The following is a 21,930-nucleotide window of genomic DNA, read 5'->3' as shown; positions in this document are numbered from 1 at the left end:
TCGGTACTCCAACTGTAACACACACACACACACATTATTATTATTATTATTATTATTATTATTATAATATTCCCACACTATTTTGTTTCATAAATTATCCATATCCATAAACTCATATAAAAGACCACTTGGTCAAAACAAATCAACCTCTTCGAGTACTCCAACTGTAACACACACATTACATCTATGTCCCGTAAACCTAAAAGTCTTTCACATTACACCTCAAATATTATGTATTTGTCATATCCAGAACAGTTCTAAATAACCAAATAAGGATAAACACATCGCAAGAGAGTATAAAAGAAATGTTGCTGAATACTTAGAAGGAAAACAAGCCACACAAGAGTTCCATTCCCCCTTTCTGTATTTCATGAATGTTTTAATATCTTGGTGCCATATTTTACAAGATGAAAGTAGATAAGAAACAAGGAAAGCCAATCACAATCACACAAGTCTCTTATATAACAAGACATCGTACAAGAATTAATTATTAAATAAAGAGAGACCAGAAACTATAACACCGTGGAATCAGTAGGCTCCCATTACTAATTCCACAATACTCCCAAGGAAATTCATATGCCATATCAACAAAATCTCAAACGACGCTACTACTTGTTAGCAAGAATGAGTTTGCTCTAGCAGCCAAGTCCTCTTTTGAATTATAGATTGAATCCCACTTAATAAACTTAGAGGAGTTTAATCACAGAATGGCACAACTCATCACAAGAGACCAATCAAATTCTCTTAAACATCCATTTACTGAAATCTGAATGCATCATCGTTTTAGACTAGAATCATTGATGAGACCATTTTGGATGACTCCATTCTCGTTCAGATATTCCACAAATTCATCAATTAGATATGGCCAGGCACCTTCAGCATCATAATCAGATAAATTTGAACCAACAGTCTGCAAAGAACATGACAAATATTAGTGGGTCTAAAACTGAACAACTTATTATGATAAAAGCACCAGCGTTGTAACTTCCAAAAATAGTACAAGCAAAAAGGAGTTCCTCTAAATCAAGTGGTGGGCGACCAGGAAAAATGAAGATAAAGTTTTACAACTCAAATGGCTTATAATAATACTAATTTGTCAGCAGTAAAAACTAAACTCAATAGTGGTCATTTATATCCTGCCTGCTCTTTAAAGGTCGGGAGTAGAAAGAAGAAGCAATTGTAATACTATTGGGAACATATTTCTGCATTCAACATCTTTACTAAAGAAAACATACTCCCCATGTATAACTTATCAGATACTAAGAAAAAACTGACATTTGACATTCATTATCTTTCTGTTTTTAAAAAAAAAAATTGCAGCAAAACCAAGGATCAAGACTAGAAAAATAAAATTTCAATATCGTAGACTTCTTCATGTGGATATTAATACAGTAACAATTGATGTAAAATGCAATAAGATCAGGGTTTCGTTTGAAAAAGTATTGTGAAAACTTTTTGATTTGCCAGTAAAAGAGTCTAACCCTAATAATATTCATCGGAATATTTCATATTCCAGTTTACTTCCTGTTTGCCCCACATTTCCACTTTATTCCCAACACAAATTAAAAAAGGCAATAACCCTAGAATAAACCCCAGCAATCACACTAGAAGAAATAACTTAACGATTCAAGGTAAAGTAGCTCGAATACTATGATGTCACCGGAAAATGATCAAACAGACAATGAGAAAAAAGTGTAAAAAAGACACACCAGGTTTCCTTTTCCTTGCTATCATTCTAGATAATTAGTCTAGCTCAGGCAAGCATGACCAACAGTACACAACTAGAGAGCATTCATTGATATATTCATGCGACAATAAATCCATATCAAGTTAGGAAGTTGACATTCACATCATGAGAGCACCGTATAGGTAATAATACTATTAGTTTACCTTAGCAAACTCCAAAAGCTGAGACCATGTGTCCCTAGATATTGCTTTGTTATGCCGAGCCTAAGTAGTATCAAAATTTTTAATTGAAGTAAAATGAACAAGTATTAGCAGATATTTGATCTACCACAAAAAAAAAAAAAAAAAAGCTTCGAACATACTCAAAAAAGTTAAAAAGATGTATCCAAAAAAATTAATTATATTACCTGCAAGAACTGGCACCAATGATCAACCAGTGGCCACTGCTTCTCAGCAAATAATAATTGCCACATACCAATAGCTGTATCCAATGCAAGAGACTTTTGACCCTGCATAAAGGTAACTCGAATATTACTGCTTCCCAGTATATTACACATTCAAAAGGATAGAATCAAAAACAGTACTAAATTGAACATTGACTTTACACCCAACCCCGGATGCTCAAGTGTCAGTCATGGGTCTCACATTTGCCAAGGTATAGAAAAGATCATTGGAGGCAAATAGATCATTTGCATCCTACTTTAATGTCCCTTCCTTTCAAGAGTCAGAACATGATGAGGTCCAGCCCATAATGAAAAGCCTTTTAAGGTGTATTCTCGTAGGCGAAATCACAGAAGGAAAAAAGGGCTCTAATCGTCCCTCGGTTTATTGGATTGCAAAAGAAAAACTTGTACACAAAGGAGTCTACTCCTTTCACACTGGGAATTGTCCAGTTTGGTACTACCCAAAATCTTCCCTCCTTTCTAACAAAGGTCTAATTTAAGGGAGAGAGATTACAGAACACTAACTATTGCAGAAAACCTAACTGAAAGGTCAAGGGATTAAAAAAGATTTAATTCCTATTTTTACCTCCCTTCCTATAATACACTCTTAAAGTTCTATTTGTACTCTGTTGTCTAACACTAGTTGTGAGGGAATTGACCTAGTTACAGGAAATAGAATATCTATTCATGAGTTTGTTATAAGAGAGGAGATATTGATGTGGGGTCAACAGTATCTTGCTCTAACCTTGCCTCTCATTTTACAGCATTTCTCTTCTCAATCAGTGCTTGTAACTATTATTTTTATTCATTTATAGCCGAGACCTATTATTGATGCTTTCACTGAGAATTCTTGTGATTGCACACGGGATGACAACATAACTCAGTACCTTGAATCCAAGATCTGTTATTGAAATCCCATGACCAGATTTTCAAGGACTACTCCCACCCAAATGTGCAACGTAGTAACTCGCATTGGTTACCTCCCAAAATCTGTCGTTGATCTCAGTGTTGTGATGCATAAAGGTTGTTAAAGTAGTGAAACTAGATATAGGGTTAATTCCACTTGTGTAGAAAATACACATATGAGGATATATTTATAATGAAGAAAACATGGGCTAAGCCTAGATACACATAATATTGTAACTAACGATATCTTAACAATATCTAACATTCTCTCTCAAGCTGGTACATATAAATTATATGTGTCAAACTTGTTACAAATATAATAAGTTATAAGTCTATTTAAAAACTTAGTGAAAATATCTACTAACTCATCACTAGAGCTAACAAAGTCAATCTTGCAAACAAACAAGATTTTTGGTAAAAGAAATAACACAATCAATAGAACGAGTGAGAAAACTAATGGATAAGTTCAATGGAGGACATAAAGAACATTATCAATGGATAAAGAAGGAAAAAGATTATGAGTAGCAACACCATGGAATAAGACCTTAAATCCATCTGCCATGGTAACCTAAGGCAAATAACCCATAGAACATAGACAAGAAAAAAGGTTTATTACTCGTAATATGATTCGTTGCAGATCCAGGGACAGTAGTTTGATTTAAGCCAACAAAAGATATACCTATGTGTGCAACAAAAGTAGTAGAACTAGGTTTCTGACAACCCTCATACCATTTGTGAAACTCATTGAGAATTCTGAGTGTCCTACAGGCAAAGTAGGATCCACATTTTTGGTTGAGAGTGGATCAGCTTGGACTACTAAAGCAGATTGAGATCGACACTCATGTAAAGGATAACACCTATCAATCTTATGATCAAGCTTGTGACAATGTTCACACTTGTGACCGCCTGTTGCTTGGCTTGCGAGAATGATTATGCTCATCATGTTGAGAAACTAATGCAGAGGAATCATCATCAGCAGAAACATGGGTATAGCGAAGGTAGAAGTTGTGGAAGCCATAGATGAAGAGGAGAGAAAAACCCTAAAAGAAAAGTTCTCCAATCAAGCCAACAATCACAAATCCAATACAAGGAGAGGAAGACGACCCAGGTGATTGTTGTCGGAGATTGCCTAACACATGCCCCCATGCACAACTGAAAAGCTTTCGCAATCACGAGATTGAAGTGGTGTGTGAAATCTCCAATCAAGGCGATCTTCACGACGCAGTGGTCACCTAGCCAAGACGATCCGAGAGGTGGGATTGCCAATCTGAAATGCAGCTCTAGCGATGGTTGGAATAGCAACAGCGCCAGTTGTGGTGTTATGGCCATTGTTGTGGCAGTGGCGAAAAAGATGTATATATAGGATTATTGTAGAACCTACGCTTTGATACCATGTTAAGATGTGGACTTTAAATCTGACTCAACTTTCCAAAACTGGATTGTAAGGTGAAGTTTGCACCTACTTATATATTGTAAACTTGCCTTGTCTCTATCTGATGTGGATTTTCAACACACACCTCTCATGTCAAGATATATATATCTCGAGCGTGGGACTAGACAATGGGTGGTCCTAAGCAGCTCAATAACAGGTGGCACAATAGGCTCAACAAACAACAAATCACGCTAGGATAGACTCACACTCATGGTTCTTATACCATGTTAAAGTAGTGAAAACTAAAGGTATGGTTAATTTCCCTTGTGTAGAAAATAAACATAGGGTGATATATTTATAATGAAAAAATGAAGAAAATATGGACTAAGCCCAAATACACATAATATTGTAACTAACATAAGATATTATAATGAATGATATCTTAACAATATCTAACAAAGGTTTTCCCTTCCCCATTGAGTATTCTTCTAATACTTTTTTTCTCATAACCCAATTATTGAAGACCATAATCTCTATATGAAGTGCATTGAATTCCCTCCCTCCATAGGGTGATGAACCCATTTGCTGGCTCAGAAAGGCTCCCGTGTGCCTATCCCTAGAGCAAATTAATTTTAGTGGTTAACTTGTTAGAACGCAAGCTTGATAATCATGCCTCTTTGAAGTACATATGGTTGAAAAACTTCCATTTTAGTTTGTTGTTCTACCCCATTGCTACATACTACCCCCACCAATGCATACATCAAATCCAATTCGATCCAATCTGTTGGCAGTTCAAATAGGCCAAATGCTCAAGGGCCCAATGTTGGACCACCTATTTTGGACTTTCCCCTTGCCTTGGAGGCAAGCACAATCATATTACAATGAGATGATGGATTAATGTAGCAAGGGACTTTGTTTTAAGTATGGAAGCAACTAGGGGTTGCCCATATTTGTCCAGATATACACAGTGATTGCTCACCCCTAAGAGTACTATTCATAATTTATTAAGGACTATGGTAAGATAGCCCAAACCCTTATGGACTCATCAAGAAGAAATGCTTTAACTTAGGAGAGGAGCAATTGCTAGCTTTTAATTGTCCAATAATGTCCAGCTACATTCTTTGTGATGTGATAGCTTCGCCAAATGCCACTAAAGTATCATTTATAGATTGTGATGCTTCAAGTAGTGATGCAGTTTTGATGCAAGACCATTACCCTCTTGCTCATCCCCTGCGTGCACATTCCACCACTAATTTTATTTTAATTAGCCATTTATTAAGTGGATTTCCAGGCAATACGAAGTAAACCCCAACAAAATGTTTTGTCTTGCATTTAGGATGAGTTGCAATATAATTCCAATTCTTGAATTGATTGTGTTCTGGGATGGTTTATTAGTTTTACAGGGCCGACTTATGCTATCTAAAAACCTCTACAATAAATCTATGCTTCTAGCTGAATTTCATGATATAGTTTTTCAGGGCCATTCTGAATCAACCAAAACTTATATTGCTACCAATTTCTTTCGGAGATGAATGAAAAAGACCACCATGGCATTTTCACGCTTTTAACATCCACCAATGAAACATGTATCAAGATTTGTCACCTGCAAGATTGACAGACCATGATGAAGCTCTTTGCTAGTTGTTGGTACAGTGTTGACTGACCATGATGAAGCTCTTCACTTGTTTTATTGTACCTTCGGAAGGCAGAGCAACTTATGAAGAAATATCCCAATATACACCTCAAATGTTACTCATGATGTCGAGAATTGAGTTTTGTTAAACTTCAATCAATTGTCAACATTATGTAGTTCATCATGTCAACACCAAGTTGTCTCCTCACTATTTTGGCCCTTTTCAAATTGTTTCTCACATGGGAGAGGTGACCTATAAATTGTAATTGCCAAATACAACCCACATACACCCAATCCTTCATGTCTCCCAACTAAAGAGACCCCTCAAAACTTGCTCTATGGCAGCACCTCAGACCCCTAGTTTAGAAGTGGGAGATTCTAAACCAATTGCACCAGGGCCAGTTCTAGAAATACACACCGGTAGCCACAAATGGAATTTGGAGTGGATTATTTTGTGAAAATCCAAAACATTTTAGAAGATGCAACTTGGGAGCCTGCCAGATCCATCAAGAAATTTCCTTTCTTTTGCCTTGACTACAATACTGATTTTATAATGGGGTATAATTGTTAAGGTCCAACCCATTATAGAAAAGCCTTTTATGGTGTACTCTCGTAGGACTAAAAAGGGAATGAACAGAATACCTGTGGTGGGGGGAACTGAGTTAGTTAGAGGAAAGATAATATGTATGCAAGAGTTTGTTATAAAAAGGGAGGGATAATCATGTTGGGACACTAGGAGATTCCAGCAGTGGAATTGGTAGTCGAGACTACCAAGCTGACTAGGGGGAGCTTGCCTCTCATTTGTGAACATTTCTTTTCCTATTCTGTGCAAGTTGCTATTATTTTTTCATTCATTGATAACAGAGACCAATTAGAATACTAACCCAGTTTGCACCCTCACTTCCAAGATCTTGTACAATCAAGTGGAGAATGTTAACATCATTTCTATTATTGGTAGTGAATGAAATAAAAACCCCATGGTCCTCGGACTATTAAGTCATTAATATAGTCTATTCAACATGAAATACATTCTAGAACATGTATATTTCCAGGTAACTAAGCATTCAAAGTTCCTAGTACTTGACACAGTAAGTGGGTCCACCAAAAGAATGAAATGCTAAGCTATTAATCATAAACAATAATAATAATAATAATAATAATAATGATGATGATGATGATAAATACTTCAATATTAGTGAAGAACACCAAGCAACCCTAGCATATCCACAAGAATTGGATAGGTTTTCATCACTAGTAAAGAATTTTCTGCTAATGAATATAACTAATTCCAGTCATCATAATGAGCAATGTTGAAAATTTAAAATAAAAATTAGAACTTGCATTTGATACACTTTTTTTTTGTTTTGTTTTCAATAATAAAATGTTCTACAATTCAGTTCTTACATGAGAATACATGTTACAAAGTTAAAATTGTGACAGAAAAGATAGATGTGCTACTGGCTTTTTATGTATGACTCATATGAAAAAACAATATAGTTTTCAGGGACCAAATTTTTAGGGTTAAATATGTTTTTAGTCCCTATACTTTGAGGCGATTTTGGTTTTAGTCCATTTTCAAACTATGGTACAATTTAGTCCTTCAACTTTAGAAAACTCTGGTTTTAGTCCTTTTTACCAAATTTTTTTAACTTTATTTATTGTTTCAAACGCGTTTCTCAGTTAACATTGAAGTAAAAATGTGTCAAACAGTGTAAACAATCCAAATGCTATGATAAAACGTGCTTGAAACAACAAATAAAGTTAAAAAAATTTGGTAAAAAGGACTAAAACCAGAGTTTTCTAAAGTTGAAGTACTGAATTATACCATAGTTTGAAAATGGACTAAAACCAAAATCGCCTCAAAGTATAGGAACTAAAAACATATTTAACCCAAATTTTTATTTTAACAAAAAAAAAAATTATCTACCAGAGAAGCAGAAAATCTGAGGGGGAAGCATAGAAATAAATATTAGACAGCATCTAAAACCTCAGAAGCAAGAAAGAAGAAAAGGGATGACTAAATAAGTGTGGCTGACTACATAAGAAAGCCTCAAGCCGTGTTCCAAAACTTTGAATGCCATTCAACATACAGCATTTTTGAAAATCTAGACCACGAATTTTAATATAAAGGAACACAAAAAAATATTTTGAACAACTCAAAATTGTTAATCAATGAATCAAATTTGTTATAATTTGACTCGGTTTCCCAAGATCTTCCCTGTTTCATTACAGTGGTTATCTTAAGTATGATATTGTATTTCGGCCAAAAGCAATTAAGCTAGATTACAGAGTAGAAGAGGGGCCAAGAACACGTCAATCCATACCTTCTCTTTTGCCCATCCAAAAGCAAAGTTATAGATCTCACGGAATTTCTCTGGACAGTGAAAAACAGTGAAAATATTTCAGTGACCTTTTAAAAATTGCTGGAGATAATTTCTAGTGACAAATGAATTATAAATTATATGACTAAAGCCAAGGGTGAGTTATAGATCTGACTGAATTTCTCAAGACAGTGAAAAAACAGTGATAATGTTTCAGGGACTTTCTAAAAATTGCTGGAGATAATTTCTAGTGACAAATGAATTATAAATAAAGTATGACTAAAACCAGTTTTGAACAGTGATAATAATACTATTGCCCATACGTTCATCTTTCAGCTCAGAGCGCATATATGGTATCTTTTCTTGGAACTTCTCCAGAGAATCAATCCTGCAACAAATTTTTAAGGTCAACTGAGACAGGTCTCTTCAGAAAAATAAATAAATAAAAAATAAAAAATTACAAAATCACAAAACATACATACCCCAAAGATTGTAATCCTTCAATAAACTCCTTCTTCGAAAACTCACACATGGTGCCAGCCTTCATGTGCCATGAAAGAACTAACTGAAAATGTTCAACATTCCTAGTTACCTATAGCATTATCAAACCATCTACATACACTCATTGTGCAACCAAGTTTGCTTTAACACATTTAATTCTATTTTCAATAATTATTCATTTAATTATAAACTTTTCATTTACAAGTATTGTATATTTAGTTTCCATCGTACAGGAACCAATCATCACCCAGTTACACAGATCAGCCGGTATTATTATTCTTTTCTTTCTTTCCTAGAAACAGTCTTACCTTGTTCTAGCTAATATTTGTCAGCTCTTAAATTTAGAGCTTTTTCATGAAGGAAAATAACTGATGGTGAAACAAAATGTAGATTGAATTTGGGTGTTGTTCCTCTGTTGTTCCTTCAAAATACACTGATGTACATTGAATTTGATATTTTAAAATATATTAAAAACATTTTTTATATACTAAACAAAATCTTGATGGGGCAGCAGAGGGACGGCGTCCAAAAACCAGTAGAGAATCTATACTCCATCTCTGCATTCCATCTATCATAACTTAATAGCCACGCACATATAACTAGCAAGAAAATAAAGGCAACCTTGAATAACCATAATTACTTCCAATATTTTCACAATAATCATCCTCATTAAGTGAGTGGTTGTAATTTCGATAATCACTCACTATTTAAATAGCAGTCTTTTATAGTTACATACGATTACAGGAAAGAAACCCAAACAATTAGCACGATGCAGAAATGAAATAATGTTTGAATCATATCCATACCATTACTATATCTTGAGGATCCACCTGCAAAGGAAAATTAGACTCAAATATCAATTAGACTTCAAACAAAAACTATCTTAACCTTGTGAATGAATCAAAACTCAAGACTGGAAATTGATAAATCAAGACATGGATAAAATTACTGTGCATTCAGAGGCAAATAACCTGGATATCATTGCACAGGAGAGTGATGCCATCTACCAAAATCATATCAACATATGGATCTGTATAGAAATTAGTGCAGTAAAGGATTAGAAGACAGGCATAATATACAATGGTCTAATAATTGGTAACCATATGCGTTTTGGCCAAAATATAAACTGTTTTGACCAAATTCTTTCATGTAAGCTCACGTGCAAAAGTTATTGGATATCATATCCAACATACTTTATGCTCAGGTAAGGGGACAGCAACATTGGGGAATTGATTCTAATTTCCATGATATACTCTATGAATTCTTCCAAGTTTAATTAAAAACAAGTAATTAACTTTAAATAGGAAGGAAACATTCATGTTTTTCAAAATAACACCTATGTAGCCTAATTTACTTGTTACTCACTAGGCGCAACCTCAAGTAATAGAAAAATTCTTCATGGTTGAAAAGAATTTTATACAAAATACACCATATTTAGTCATCTTTCGTGTTTCCATACCAAAGGTTATTGTGCTCTACCAGACCACTTAAAAGCTACCAATGTCTCAAATATATTTCCACGTCCGTTTACTAACCTTTATATCTATTGTATAGCTCCTCTAAGTGTCTAGAATCAGTAAATGTTTTAAGCTGGGGTTGGCTATAAAAGAAATCAAATGCTCCTTCAATATGCCAATCACTAGCCTTCAGAGCCTGCAATGCTGTTTTCTCACTGAAAATGACAATGAAAATAGTTTTCAAATATGTTAGAAGTTAAGGATGCAATTGACCTGCATCATATAAATTCAAAAGGCAATGCCCACAAATAAAAATAAATAAAATAAAATAAAAGTTCAGCTGAAGCAAGAAACAAATATTAAGTATAATTGATATAAAACTATGCCCAGAATGATCACAGCTTCCCTGTCAATGTCAGGCAAAGTGAACTTGAAACATCTTCAGATCAAAAATAGAAACATACATATGCCCACTTAGTGTGCTCAAACAAAGATTGAGTGCCTATAAATATGTTTCTGTTTTTTATCTAAAAATGTTTTAGGTTCCTTGGATTGAAAAATCCATCGTCTATTCCTTAAGGACACATGATATTAAAAGCAGCATAGTTCAACTACACACTATTTCTAAAATCACATCTCAATTGCAATTTAAAACCTTTAAATGAAATAATAAAATAAAAAAAAAAATAAATAAATAAAAACTGATAGGCAGCTCTAAGATCACCTGGCTCCAGTTATTGTTATGAACTGCTGGAGTTTGTCGCGATGACCTCTCCCCAATTTGTGCTGTAGCTCAAATAAGAACAACAAATTAGGCTATATTATCATGACCCATATCACAGTACACATCATAAACAAGTTCAAATCTAATATCTAACACGTCTTAAAATATCTCAATAATCATTACAACATCCAAGTCTTTACATTCCAAAAGCCAAAAAGAAATTTTCAAACCGGTTAAAAGGGAGACGCAAAGGTTATGATGACAAGAAACAATTCTACATGAATATATAACCAAAAATAATCACAACCTATGGATAGAGAATTTGTGTAACTACAGAGCTAAAATCAAATTGAGACGCGAAGAGAACAGAAATCGAAGAAGATAGGAAAATAGACCATTGCCGATGGTGGAGAAAATCCCAAAACGAAAAGATCTCAGAGGCCGAGAGAGAAAAATTAGGGTTTTGGTGGAATTGAAATTTGGTTCAGAATGGGATTTGAAAGAGATGAAGGTGAAATGTGAGTTTTGGTTCTCCCTCAGTCAGGAGTGGACCCTACTAACCCCGCCGAGGAGAGAGAATAATGTTGCCAATTGGTGTCCACGGGGTTCCTTCTGAATACAAAGTTTGGAAAATTTTACCCAAATAATCCCTTTTCTAGAAAATTTATATGAAAATACTTGCAGTAATTACCATTTACTTATAATAGAAATTAGTAATCAGAATTTATCATCTATAATAATTAATAATGAAATTTTAAATTTAGAATTATTGTTTGGAATAAAAAATTTATCTTCTGTTTACTTTTATATTTATTAATTAAACTTTTAGTTCTCATTACATAAAAAAAAAGCTACCTATCAAAATAAAGATGGACATGTTTTTTACTTTCTTTTACTTTTTTGTGCATTTTTGTTTTTATTAACAAACATTTTTCAATATTTAAAAAGCCTGTTAAAATTAGATGTGGGTGAATAAAACTGGATTGCACTGTACTATTTAGTTTAAAAATTAGTATAAAAATTCATCTTTTTTTCAATTGAAATTTATTTTAATATTTATTTTATTTTATTTGTAAGTATCTTGCAAATTAATTTTTTAATTATTTGATGTTATAACTTTTTATTTTATTTATATTTCTTTTATTATTATGAGTATGAAACTTATTTTATTTTTTATTTATTTATTTCATTTTATTAATAAAAATATATACATCATACTCTAATACAAAATATATATATATATATATATATATATATATATATATATATATTTTATATGTAACTTAAAAAATATAAAAATATAAATTACGTTCTTTATTTATATCCGTCGTTATATATTGATCGATAAAAAAATATAAAAATTTATGATAAAAAATTTTGTCTTAAAAAATTAATTATTAATCTTTTTACGTGAATAGTTTCTTTTGATTAATATTTTATTATTAAATAATGTTTTCTTGACAAAACGAAATAATTGTAGAACTAGAGAAAAAGAAAGAATAAAAACATTTCTCACAGTTAACTAAACTGAAACTAACTCAACTGAACTTTTAGGAAAAGTAGATCAGTTGTTTTTAATACAATATAGTACAGTTAATAATTTTTGTCCAGTATATACCAGTTATTTTTGTCCCGCCCTAATTAAAATTTGAAACTCCTTTTTGTTAAATAGTTATAATCATGGTATGTAAAACAAAAAATAAATTATTTATAACTATCATATAATATATATATATATATATATATATATATATATATATATATATATCATAAAATTATAATTTCTTTTGATAAAAGTTCATAAATGTTAAACATAATTATAACATTACAAAAATTAATAAAGAATTATATTTATTTTTTATAATTTAATATAAACGTTATTGATAGATAGTTTTATTATAATAATTAATAGTTTATTATATTTTTGTTATCTATAAAGAGGATTGATTTTATAAGTGTTTTATAACTATTTTTAGTGTACATGTTTTTTACCAATCTTACTTTTACTAGTATAAAATATTTTACTATTTTATTTTTTAAATTGTATAATTATTTTTTAAAATTTAATTAGCTACCTACAACAAAAACTATATATAATAAAGTTATAAAAATTATTTCTTTTATTTTTTTTATAATAATTATGATAAATTAATTTTGTATTATCATAATAAAAAAAACACATATATACTAATAAAAGATTATTATAAGAAAAGTGATGTAATTCCTTTATTTCTATCTTGATTTTTAAACATATTTCAAACGAAGGTTTAATTGTTTCTTTTGTCCCCAGTTTGATTGAAGTGTGTCAAATTCGTTCCCCTTTTAGAAAAATGTCAATTTCGTTCTCATATAGAAAAAATTTGTGTCAATAAAGTTATCTTCGTTAAAAATCATTGCTTTCAAAACTCGCTTTATCCACTGCAAAATCAGGGATCGGACCCATGAAGTGGTTATTATTCAAAACTCACTTTAAGTTTTTAACACCATTGGTTTGTTTTTAACGGAGATGACTTGATTGACACAATTTTTTTCTATATGAGGACGAAATTGACATTTTTCTAAAAAGGGAACGAATTTGACACACTTCAACCAAACTGGAGGCAAAAGAAGCAATTAAACCTCAAACGAATGAGATTAAACCTCAAACGAATGAGACAAGTATGACTTTACACCTTATAATATATAGTTATTTAATACAATAATAATGAAAAAAAAATGATGTTCTTATGATGTGATTACAATACAAAGTAGTTTGAACACTCGTCGGTGTTTTTTTCTTTTTTCTTATAAGCTTAATACCTCTTTTGGTTCCTACTTTTATGGGTTTGGTTCAAAATGATCCTACCTTTTAATAAAGTTCAGTAAGTCCCCATAATTTGTTAAAATTGTTCAGTCTAATCCTTTTCGCTTACGCCGTTAAAGTCATGTGAGGAAGAAAAGGTGACTGATTAGTCTGAACAAGCCAAAACTGCTAATCAAACCAAAGCCCTTATCCTATAGCGAAGTACATGGAGGAGAAGCACAAGTTGGTGCTCCCCGCAAATTTCAAGAAGATTCTAGGTCTACAATTGAAGAACCAAACTGCAAAGGGAAAACTCGTGAAGATCAAGGCTTCGTACAAGTTATCTGAAACCACAAAGAAAGAGAAGGAGACGAAGGCCAATGCTGAGAAGGCCAAATAGCCCAGGTCCATTAGGTCTCCGTCCAAGAGGGCCAGGAAGGCCACCGATACGGCATCTTGGAGAACAGAGGGTATGGCTGGGACGGTGACGGTAGCGGAGGCATTACCGACGGGAACGGTTTTGGAGAAGGTGGCGGTGGGGAATGAAGTGAAGCCCAAACATTAAGTCATTATAAAATTTTTGAAGTATGTACATAGTGTAACATGCACGAATTCATCAAACTTCACAGCTCCGTAAGGTTGCGCCACGGTGACATTTGCACCGTTAGGTTTTTAACAGAGTAAGCGAAAAGGACCGGACTGAACACTTTTGAACAAATTTTGGGGGCTTACTGAACTTTTTTAAAAGGTAGGATCATTTTGAACCAAACCCATAAAAGTAGGGACCAAAAGAGATATTAAGCATTTCTTATAATAGTAAGCAATACAATACTGAAGCTTGAGAGAATTTATTTTCTCTTTTGCTCTTCTCTTCTCTTTTTCTTTTCTTCGGCTCAGATGTATTTTTTTTCTTGAGCTCTTCCTTTCTTTTCTTCTCTTTTGAATGCTTGTAGGATGGATATTTCGTTGTAAGTTTTTCACTTGATTAATATTATCCTCTTAAGTTGTCCTTTTGAGCTATCCTTTTAAGTTCTTCTATTTAAAGGCTTCATGGATATATGTCCATTAAACTGAGCTTTTAGCCTTGATACTTGTGCTTTCGCTTTCTTCTTTGCTCAACAGCCATTGGGTAAGTCAACTTGTCAAAGTAGGCATGCTTTTTTAGTACTTTGCTTGAAGTAGGTTGTATGTTGTCTTTAGGTATGACTTCAAGTGAATAACATTCTATGAATATCTCCTTTGTCTCTAACGTCCACTTTTTGATATTTGATCTATAGCTCTATGGGTGCGTGTAGAATAACTTATCTACAAGAGTAGAGTAAATTGTGCATGCAGCAGATACGTCTTTTCTTATCACTTTTGTTGTTTTTGAATGTTGATCATTTCATGCCATTTAATGCTTGCTCAGAATAACAAAGTGTCTTTTGATTTTCCACCGTTAGGTAGCATTTTACAATTGAGCTCTTTTTTAAAGATATAAAGCGTTGTATAGAGACTTCATCGTTGGATGAAGTATTGCTTAAGCTCATGGTATCGTTTAGTCAAGTAAACACTTTTTTTGGTTTTGTCTCTTCTTAGACAGATAACATTTAGCTTGTTTCAGCTTTCTTTTATATTTTAGTCTTTTATGTCTTTTAGTTTGTTTCGTCAAAGACATTATCTTAACATGTTTTGTTTTTGAGAGTTATGTTAAATACCTTTTTTAGGTAGGCATCAAACGTTTAACTTCAACTCTCTTAGAAGTTTTAAGCGTAATAGTGTTTAGCCATGCGTCTAGGTGGTTTAACTTATATGTTTATCTATTACCTAAGATCCTAAGCGTTTTCCTACTTTTCTAAGTCATGGATTATAGTTTTAAGTTCTTGTGTAGGTTTCCTATGTTTGGGGATTCAAGTTCTAGGTCTTGTATTTTCACCCTAAGTTGCTTTCAGATTATTATCCTATTTCAATGTTATTTGATTAAACTTCAAAACATGAGAGCGTTTAGGTACATAGACGATTTTGTCTTAACACTTCCTTAGTTAAAGATAATCGTTTAGCTTGGAGAGTTCTTGTATTTTGAAATAAAAGCACATTTGCAGGCTTTTATAAGAATAACAAAGTGCTCTCAACAAGTCCTAAATGACCCCTCTAAACTTTTTAAACACTCCAAACGCACCTTAGACCACAATTACTAAAAATCACTATCTCAGTTCCTCTCAAAATACCTAAATTCCTCTATTTTCACTTAGGCTTCTGTTCAACACAAACATAACAGTTTTAATACCCCAAGTGCTCCCAACCTGCCCAATTTAAAACAACAAGGCTCATCCAAAACAGATCACCACAGTGCATTACCGGTTCACAAATTTAACATCATAGCATATGGACTTCAAGCCACCAAAATTTAACATTAAGCCTAAACGGCATACTCATTCAATTTAATTCATATTCAGTACATCAAGTTTCACAATCTTCACAGTTTCAGTTTAAAGCCACTCAACATGCTCCAAATAGAGAAAGAAATGTAACAGTACAACAGGTTTAAATATACCAAAGAGTCACATCATAAAATCACTTTTATAAAAAGGCCTAGCTCCCCTTACCTGGAAATTTTACAATTCTATACCAAAGCTTGGTTCTACAGTACCCCAGGTCACACCGAACTTGGACTGCACCCTACAGATCACATAATTGTGATCAAGAATAGTTCTTAGAGCTACTGTTGATCAGAGATTAAAAGGACATAAACGAAAGGCACATACATCAATAAAACTGTTGCATGCTCAAAACCTTAGAAGCATAAGGAAAGGGAGAAACTACTTATCGGCGAAATAATGAGAACCCAATCGGTTCAAGTCAAAGCTCTCGACTCCGGGAACGCATGGACGCCATCTAAACGAAAATGCACTGGTTGAATCAGTGTGGAGATTAGAGAAAAGGTAGAAGACAGTGAAGAAGATGAGTTCTAGAGAGATAAGCGAAAATGATTTTAACTTTTTCTAAAACTTTTATAAAATTGTTTTTATTTTTAATAAAGTTCCTTCTCTCTTTCTTATTACGTTTATGTCTCATCTTCTTTTAAAATATATTATATAATTAAATCTAGGTTCTTATAATACTTATATAAACTAAATAAAAAATAATATTTTTCTTAATGTCCATAATAGATTTTGCAAATAATAAAATAAAAAATTATTAATAACCCAATACGAATAGACTAAATATACTCTTATAAGAGGTAAAATCTCATGGAGATGAAGTAAAACAGTTACGGACTCCTGTTTTTCTAGTAATCCATGAAAAGGTGATGTTTGATTCCTTAAGAAATAAGTCTTCTAGAATAATAACATGAGTTATATAGGATTTATCTAATACGCATTTTCGGTTCTCCTAATTTTAGTGCTTCTTGTCACTCTGAGATCAAATCAAGGAAAAAGACGCGGGTCTACGTGTTGCCACGTGTGCTCTTAAGATGATTATATATATCACCCTTCTTTTCCTCCTTTCCTACCTCCCTGTAACTAGGAAAACAGTTATAACTCACATTATATCAACCCAAACCAAAACAGACTCTCAGATAAAGGAATATGGAGGAGAGTGGTGGCGGACCCCGCCCAAGGGAACCGCTTCTGGTGACGGCGGAGGAAGAGGTTGCAAAAGCTTCCTGGAGACTTAACTTGAAAGAGTTTCGTTTGCCAAGCCAAATAGATGATCATCAACACAAACGATGTTTCACTTTTCAGAGTCTTCTTCGTAAGCCAAGTGAGACCATTCTTTCTTCTTGTGGTTTGCTAAAGATGGTGTTGTGTTGGATTGTGATCACTCTGTTTTTGTACACTTACTATCTTGCGTGTTGGGTCTGTTTTTCTCTCTACTGTTACAATGCCTGTGTTGAATCCTGCCAATTGAGGCTGTTGTTTTTGCGATGAGTGTGTTTTGTTTTCTATGATGTTTTTGAATTGTAAAAATCGATGTAGTTGGAGAAATTGTTTTTGTAATTATTTTTTTGTTGGTTATTATGGTGGGAATCTTTCGATAAAGACAGAGTTTTTTCCTTGTGAATGTGTATCTTTGGTGGTGCTTGCGTTTGATTACTGTGATAAAATCCCATTTTTTTATAATAAGTCAATAGTACACATGGATTTTTTATTGATAACTGTTACTATTATTAGAGATAGATACTCCATTTATCATATAAAGAATCATTACTTTCTGGTTAGAATATCTTAACTTGATTATATGGGTAAAAATTACTATTATTAGATATAGATACATCATATCTTTTATTATTTCTTTCACGTTAGAATCTCTTGTACTTGATTATTCCACTCCTAATCGAAAGTTTCTAAACCATAAGCAATCATGAATCTTCATCTCCTTAATGTCTTCTCAAATGACATGAAACTGCGTCCTGTTTGGATTTCAGATCATTCTTTTATACCCTCTGTGTTATCTTTTCTCCAAATATTAAATAAGAGTTGAATAAAGTACTTGATAAAAGTTGACTGTTCACATAAAGTTTAAAATTTTAAATCTTTAGTTAAAAAGGGCTTAGTAAATGGTGATTTGAAAATGTTGTTACATTAATGATTATTACTTAAATTAAGTTCAGAGAGAATTCATCATTAACATGTTTCAGTTAAATCCATATTCTCTAGTTTATGGATTTGCAAACATACTCCCTAACCCCTCTGTTAAATTTGTGTGTTTCAGGGAAGACACGCAAAGTGGCAGAATATTACAAGCAGCAGGAGAGACTCCTTGAAGGATTTACTGAGATGGAGACTATGACTGAAACGGGTGGTTTCCCTGGAGCTCTATCTCAGGTTTGATTGTTCTATCACTAGTATTCACTCCTTATTTTTTATACATAGAGCAGCACTGACCATTTTTGACAATAATCTCAGTGAGTTTATGACTTTCCGTTAAACTTGATCATCGCAAACACTTGCAGATAGATTTGGTAAAATATTGGAAGAGAACTATACTAAATGTGCATTCCAAATGTTTGTCAGGATGAACTTAAGCAACTAGCAAAGAGTGAGAGGATGGCAGTTCATGTCTCAAATATTTGTAACTTGGTGCTGTTTGCAGCAAAGGTTTACGCCTCAATTGCGAGCAGATCATTGGCAGTCATTGCCTCAACCATGGATTCTCTCTTGGATCTCTTGTCAGGGTTTATACTGTGGTTTACAGCTCATGCCATGAAAAACCCAAATCAATATCACTATCCAATTGGAAAGAAACGCATGCAACCATTGGTAACATCTTATTTAAACTGTTTTTCACTAACTGCAACCTTTTATATAATGTGAAGATAATGAGAATAGCAATAATTGGTTATATAAGATACTTTGAAAATAGTCATTGCATGGTTTGTTGATGCAGCTACATGCTGATATGATTTCCTGTGCAGGGTATCATTGTATTTGCATCAGTGATGGCAACCTTGGGGTTGCAGATTTTGATTGAATCTGCCCGGGAACTTATTTCCAAAGTAATTGAGACAAAATTTTGTTCTTCTTTTTTCCCGTAATCATTATCTCAGACACAGTTTTAATTTCTGGCGTTATTCTTGTTCTTACAGTCTAAGCCTGACATGGATCCAACAAAACTCCATTGGATGATCGGGATTATGGTGGGTGTGACTATAGTGAAGTTCATTCTTATGGTCTACTGCCGAAGATTTGAAAATGAAATCGTTAGAGCATATGCACAAGATCACTTTTTTGATGTCATTACTAATTCTGTTGGATTAGCTGCTGCTGTTTTAGCTGTTAAGTTCTACTGGTGGATTGATCCAACAGGAGCTATTATTGTGAGTTTATAACTACATCTTCAGTTTTTATTTTGTTTTCTACTTGGAGCCAACTGCGTGATTGAACTACTAATGATACCATGAATGTGTGTTAATGCAGATAGCATTGTATACAATTAACACATGGGCAAGGACAGTGATTGAGAATGTTTGGTCACTCATTGGAAGGACAGCACCACCTGATTTTCTTGCCAAGTTAACTTACCTCATATGGAATCACCATGAGCAGATCAAGCACATAGATACTGTTAGAGCATACACCTTTGGTGCACATTACTTTGTGGAAGTTGACATTGTCTTGCCAGAAGACATGGTTCTTCATCTAGCACACAACATTGGTGAGACACTCCAAGAGAAGCTAGAGCAACTTCCAGAAGTTGAAAGGGCTTTTGTGCACATAGATTTTGAGTTCACTCACAGGCCAGAGCACAAGACAATGGTGTGATGATATGCCATTGAACAATGATGGCATAGCTTAGATTTTCCAAATCTCTTGGTTATTTCATTGAAGCCAAATAGCATAGTTTTTCTTTCTGATGTTTATAGTTTCTGATTCCTCTAAATCATACTTCTTATGTGGTTCACTCAAAACAACGTAATAATATATATTTAGTCCTTATACTTGGTTTGACTCAAAATAATTAAGTATTCTAATTAAAAAGTGATATAAAATATACTTTAGTTCATATCAATAATAAATATATCCTAATTTTAGCATACTATATCCTAATTTTAGCATTTGGATAATGATATTTTAACAATTGTTTTTTAATTACTTTTTGATAATAGAATACGTGTTTCTATTTTATTAGTCTGTTTGAATTTATTTTAAAAGAATATTTAAAACGAATAATCACAAATTATCATGAATTGTTAAAAAGTTGTTAAAAAATTTTAAAAAGACTTTTTCCCTAAACGAAAATAATAACGTTTTCATCCAAAATCAAATATGCAGGAACGAAGTGCACTATTTGGTCATTTTCCGTATACGTATGATTCCGTAATAAAGGTAAAATTAATTGATACGTAATGTATTCTGTTATGAAGGGAAAATTAATTGATACCTAAGGTATTCCGTTATAAAGGTGAAATAACTGATACCTAAAGTGTTCTGTTTTTTATAAGAGGGCTTACGGAAAATACAAACAAAAGAATGTAGAGTGTTTGATCCTGCACCTCCAAGCATTTCATGCTGCACCTCTAAATTTTAATAAAATTCCAATTTTAACCCTAATTAAAAAGGTATTTTAATTTTTAAAAACGGTTTAATCTTTAAAGGTGGTCAAAGATTCCAGTGCAGCAGATTGAATTTCAGAGGGAGAGAGAGAGTGATCATATTGAATTTCATAGGGATAGAGAGAGTGTGGTTTTTATGCATGGGAATTCACTCTCACAACACCATTATCTTTCCCAGCATCCTTCCTCTCACAGCACCATTACCCAGCATCCCTCATATCCTTTCTCAAGCCTTTTTACTCTTTTTTCTCCTTCTCAAAGACTACAGTCAGAGAACACAACCTAAAATTTATATTTTTCCAGCACAGCAGCCACCATTGTCATCCTCGCAAGCAAGCTTTTTTTTTTTGCAACGGAGGTACAAAAACACTGAACTCACACTTGATTCTTCGGATTTGATTTTCCTTTCTTTGTTGTCTTGTGCACACTCTCATTTTAGCATTTTAGTTTCTTCTTTGCTGTGTGTTTCCCAGTGTTTCCCAGACTCGTCTTTTTCTTCCTCCAATTTTCTTCGTGGTTCAAACGTTCCAGGTTGGTTCGTGGTTTTAATTTTTTTTGCTGCTTTTTGCATGTTTCTAGCATGTCTATAAACTAGATATATAGATGGGATGATTAGAAATTTTTTAAATTTGTCCGATTTCATTTATCTATCCATGCTTCACTGATATGGGAAACCGATACAGCCAGCATCGGATCTCAATATCCGATGTAGGCGGTATCAGTTTCCCATATCGATACATGCCTAATGCGTTTTTTTTTTATTTTGTTTTAAGATTTCATTTTATTTATTTTTGGTTGTTTTTATTTGAAATGAATTGTTTGATTTAAAATATTTTATTATTTAATTNTTTTTTAAATAATTTATTATTTAATTGTTTTATTTTAAATAGTTTATTATTTAATTGTTTTATTTTAAATAATTTGTTATTTAATTGTTTTATTTTGTTTTATTTTAAATAGTTTATTATGTATATTAATATTTGAATTCATTATTTTATGTTATAATTATTTTAAATATCATGTTTTAATTATTTTAAATATTATGTTATAATTATAATAATTCTTCATG

The 21,930-nt window shown here is 32.8% G+C and overlaps 2 protein-coding genes across 2 annotated transcripts; one reads left to right on the top strand and one right to left on the bottom strand.

Annotated features, from left to right (window-relative positions):
* Positions 1–326: 326 nt before the first annotated feature.
* LOC106762175 (DCN1-like protein 1) lies at positions 327–11,660 on the bottom strand. The gene is made up of 11 exons (XM_014645929.2): positions 11,439–11,660; positions 11,044–11,105; positions 10,398–10,534; positions 9,834–9,892; positions 9,669–9,692; positions 8,844–8,926; positions 8,685–8,749; positions 8,365–8,414; positions 2,094–2,195; positions 1,891–1,950; positions 327–910 (listed from the first exon to the last, which is right to left on the bottom strand). Exons 1-11 carry the CDS (start codon positions 11,439–11,441, stop codon positions 776–778), a joined length of 780 nt encoding a protein of 259 aa, XP_014501415.1. The 5' UTR covers positions 11,442–11,660; the 3' UTR covers positions 327–775.
* A 5,672-nt stretch (positions 11,661–17,332) lies between these two features.
* LOC106762225 (metal tolerance protein 9) lies at positions 17,333–20,246 on the top strand. The gene is made up of 6 exons (XM_014646003.2): positions 17,333–17,569; positions 18,521–18,633; positions 18,823–19,068; positions 19,224–19,304; positions 19,395–19,625; positions 19,726–20,246. The coding sequence occupies exons 1-6, from the start codon at positions 17,395–17,397 to the stop codon at positions 20,068–20,070; spliced, it is 1,191 nt and encodes a 396-aa protein (XP_014501489.1). The 5' UTR covers positions 17,333–17,394; the 3' UTR covers positions 20,071–20,246.
* Positions 20,247–21,930: the final 1,684 nt, after the last annotated feature.

The sequence above is a fragment of the Vigna radiata genome, chromosome 5 (genome assembly GCF_000741045.1).
Source record: "Vigna radiata var. radiata cultivar VC1973A chromosome 5, Vradiata_ver6, whole genome shotgun sequence".
Lineage (NCBI taxonomy): Eukaryota > Viridiplantae > Streptophyta > Magnoliopsida > Fabales > Fabaceae > Vigna > Vigna radiata.
Note: the sequence above shows the minus strand (reverse complement) of the source record. Positions and strands in the feature narration are given on the sequence as shown.

Bases quoted from the DNA above. Each gene is read 5' to 3' on its own strand.
- LOC106762175 (XM_014645929.2), bottom strand. The intron at 8,750-8,843 runs GTATGTATGTTT...AATTTGTTGCAG, and splicing joins GAAGGATTACAATCTTTGGG to GATTGATTCTCTGGAGAAGT. The intron at 2,196-8,364 runs GTATGGATTGAC...ACCTTTATGCAG, and splicing joins TTGGATGGGCAAAAGAGAAG to GGTCAAAAGTCTCTTGCATT.
- LOC106762225 (XM_014646003.2), top strand. From the start codon at position 17,395: ATGGAGGAGAGTGGTGGCGGACCCCGCCCAAGGGAACCGCTTCTGGTG. The intron at 19,305-19,394 runs GTAATTGAGACA...TTGTTCTTACAG, and splicing joins CCCGGGAACTTATTTCCAAA to TCTAAGCCTGACATGGATCC. The intron at 19,626-19,725 runs GTGAGTTTATAA...GTGTTAATGCAG, and splicing joins ATCCAACAGGAGCTATTATT to ATAGCATTGTATACAATTAA.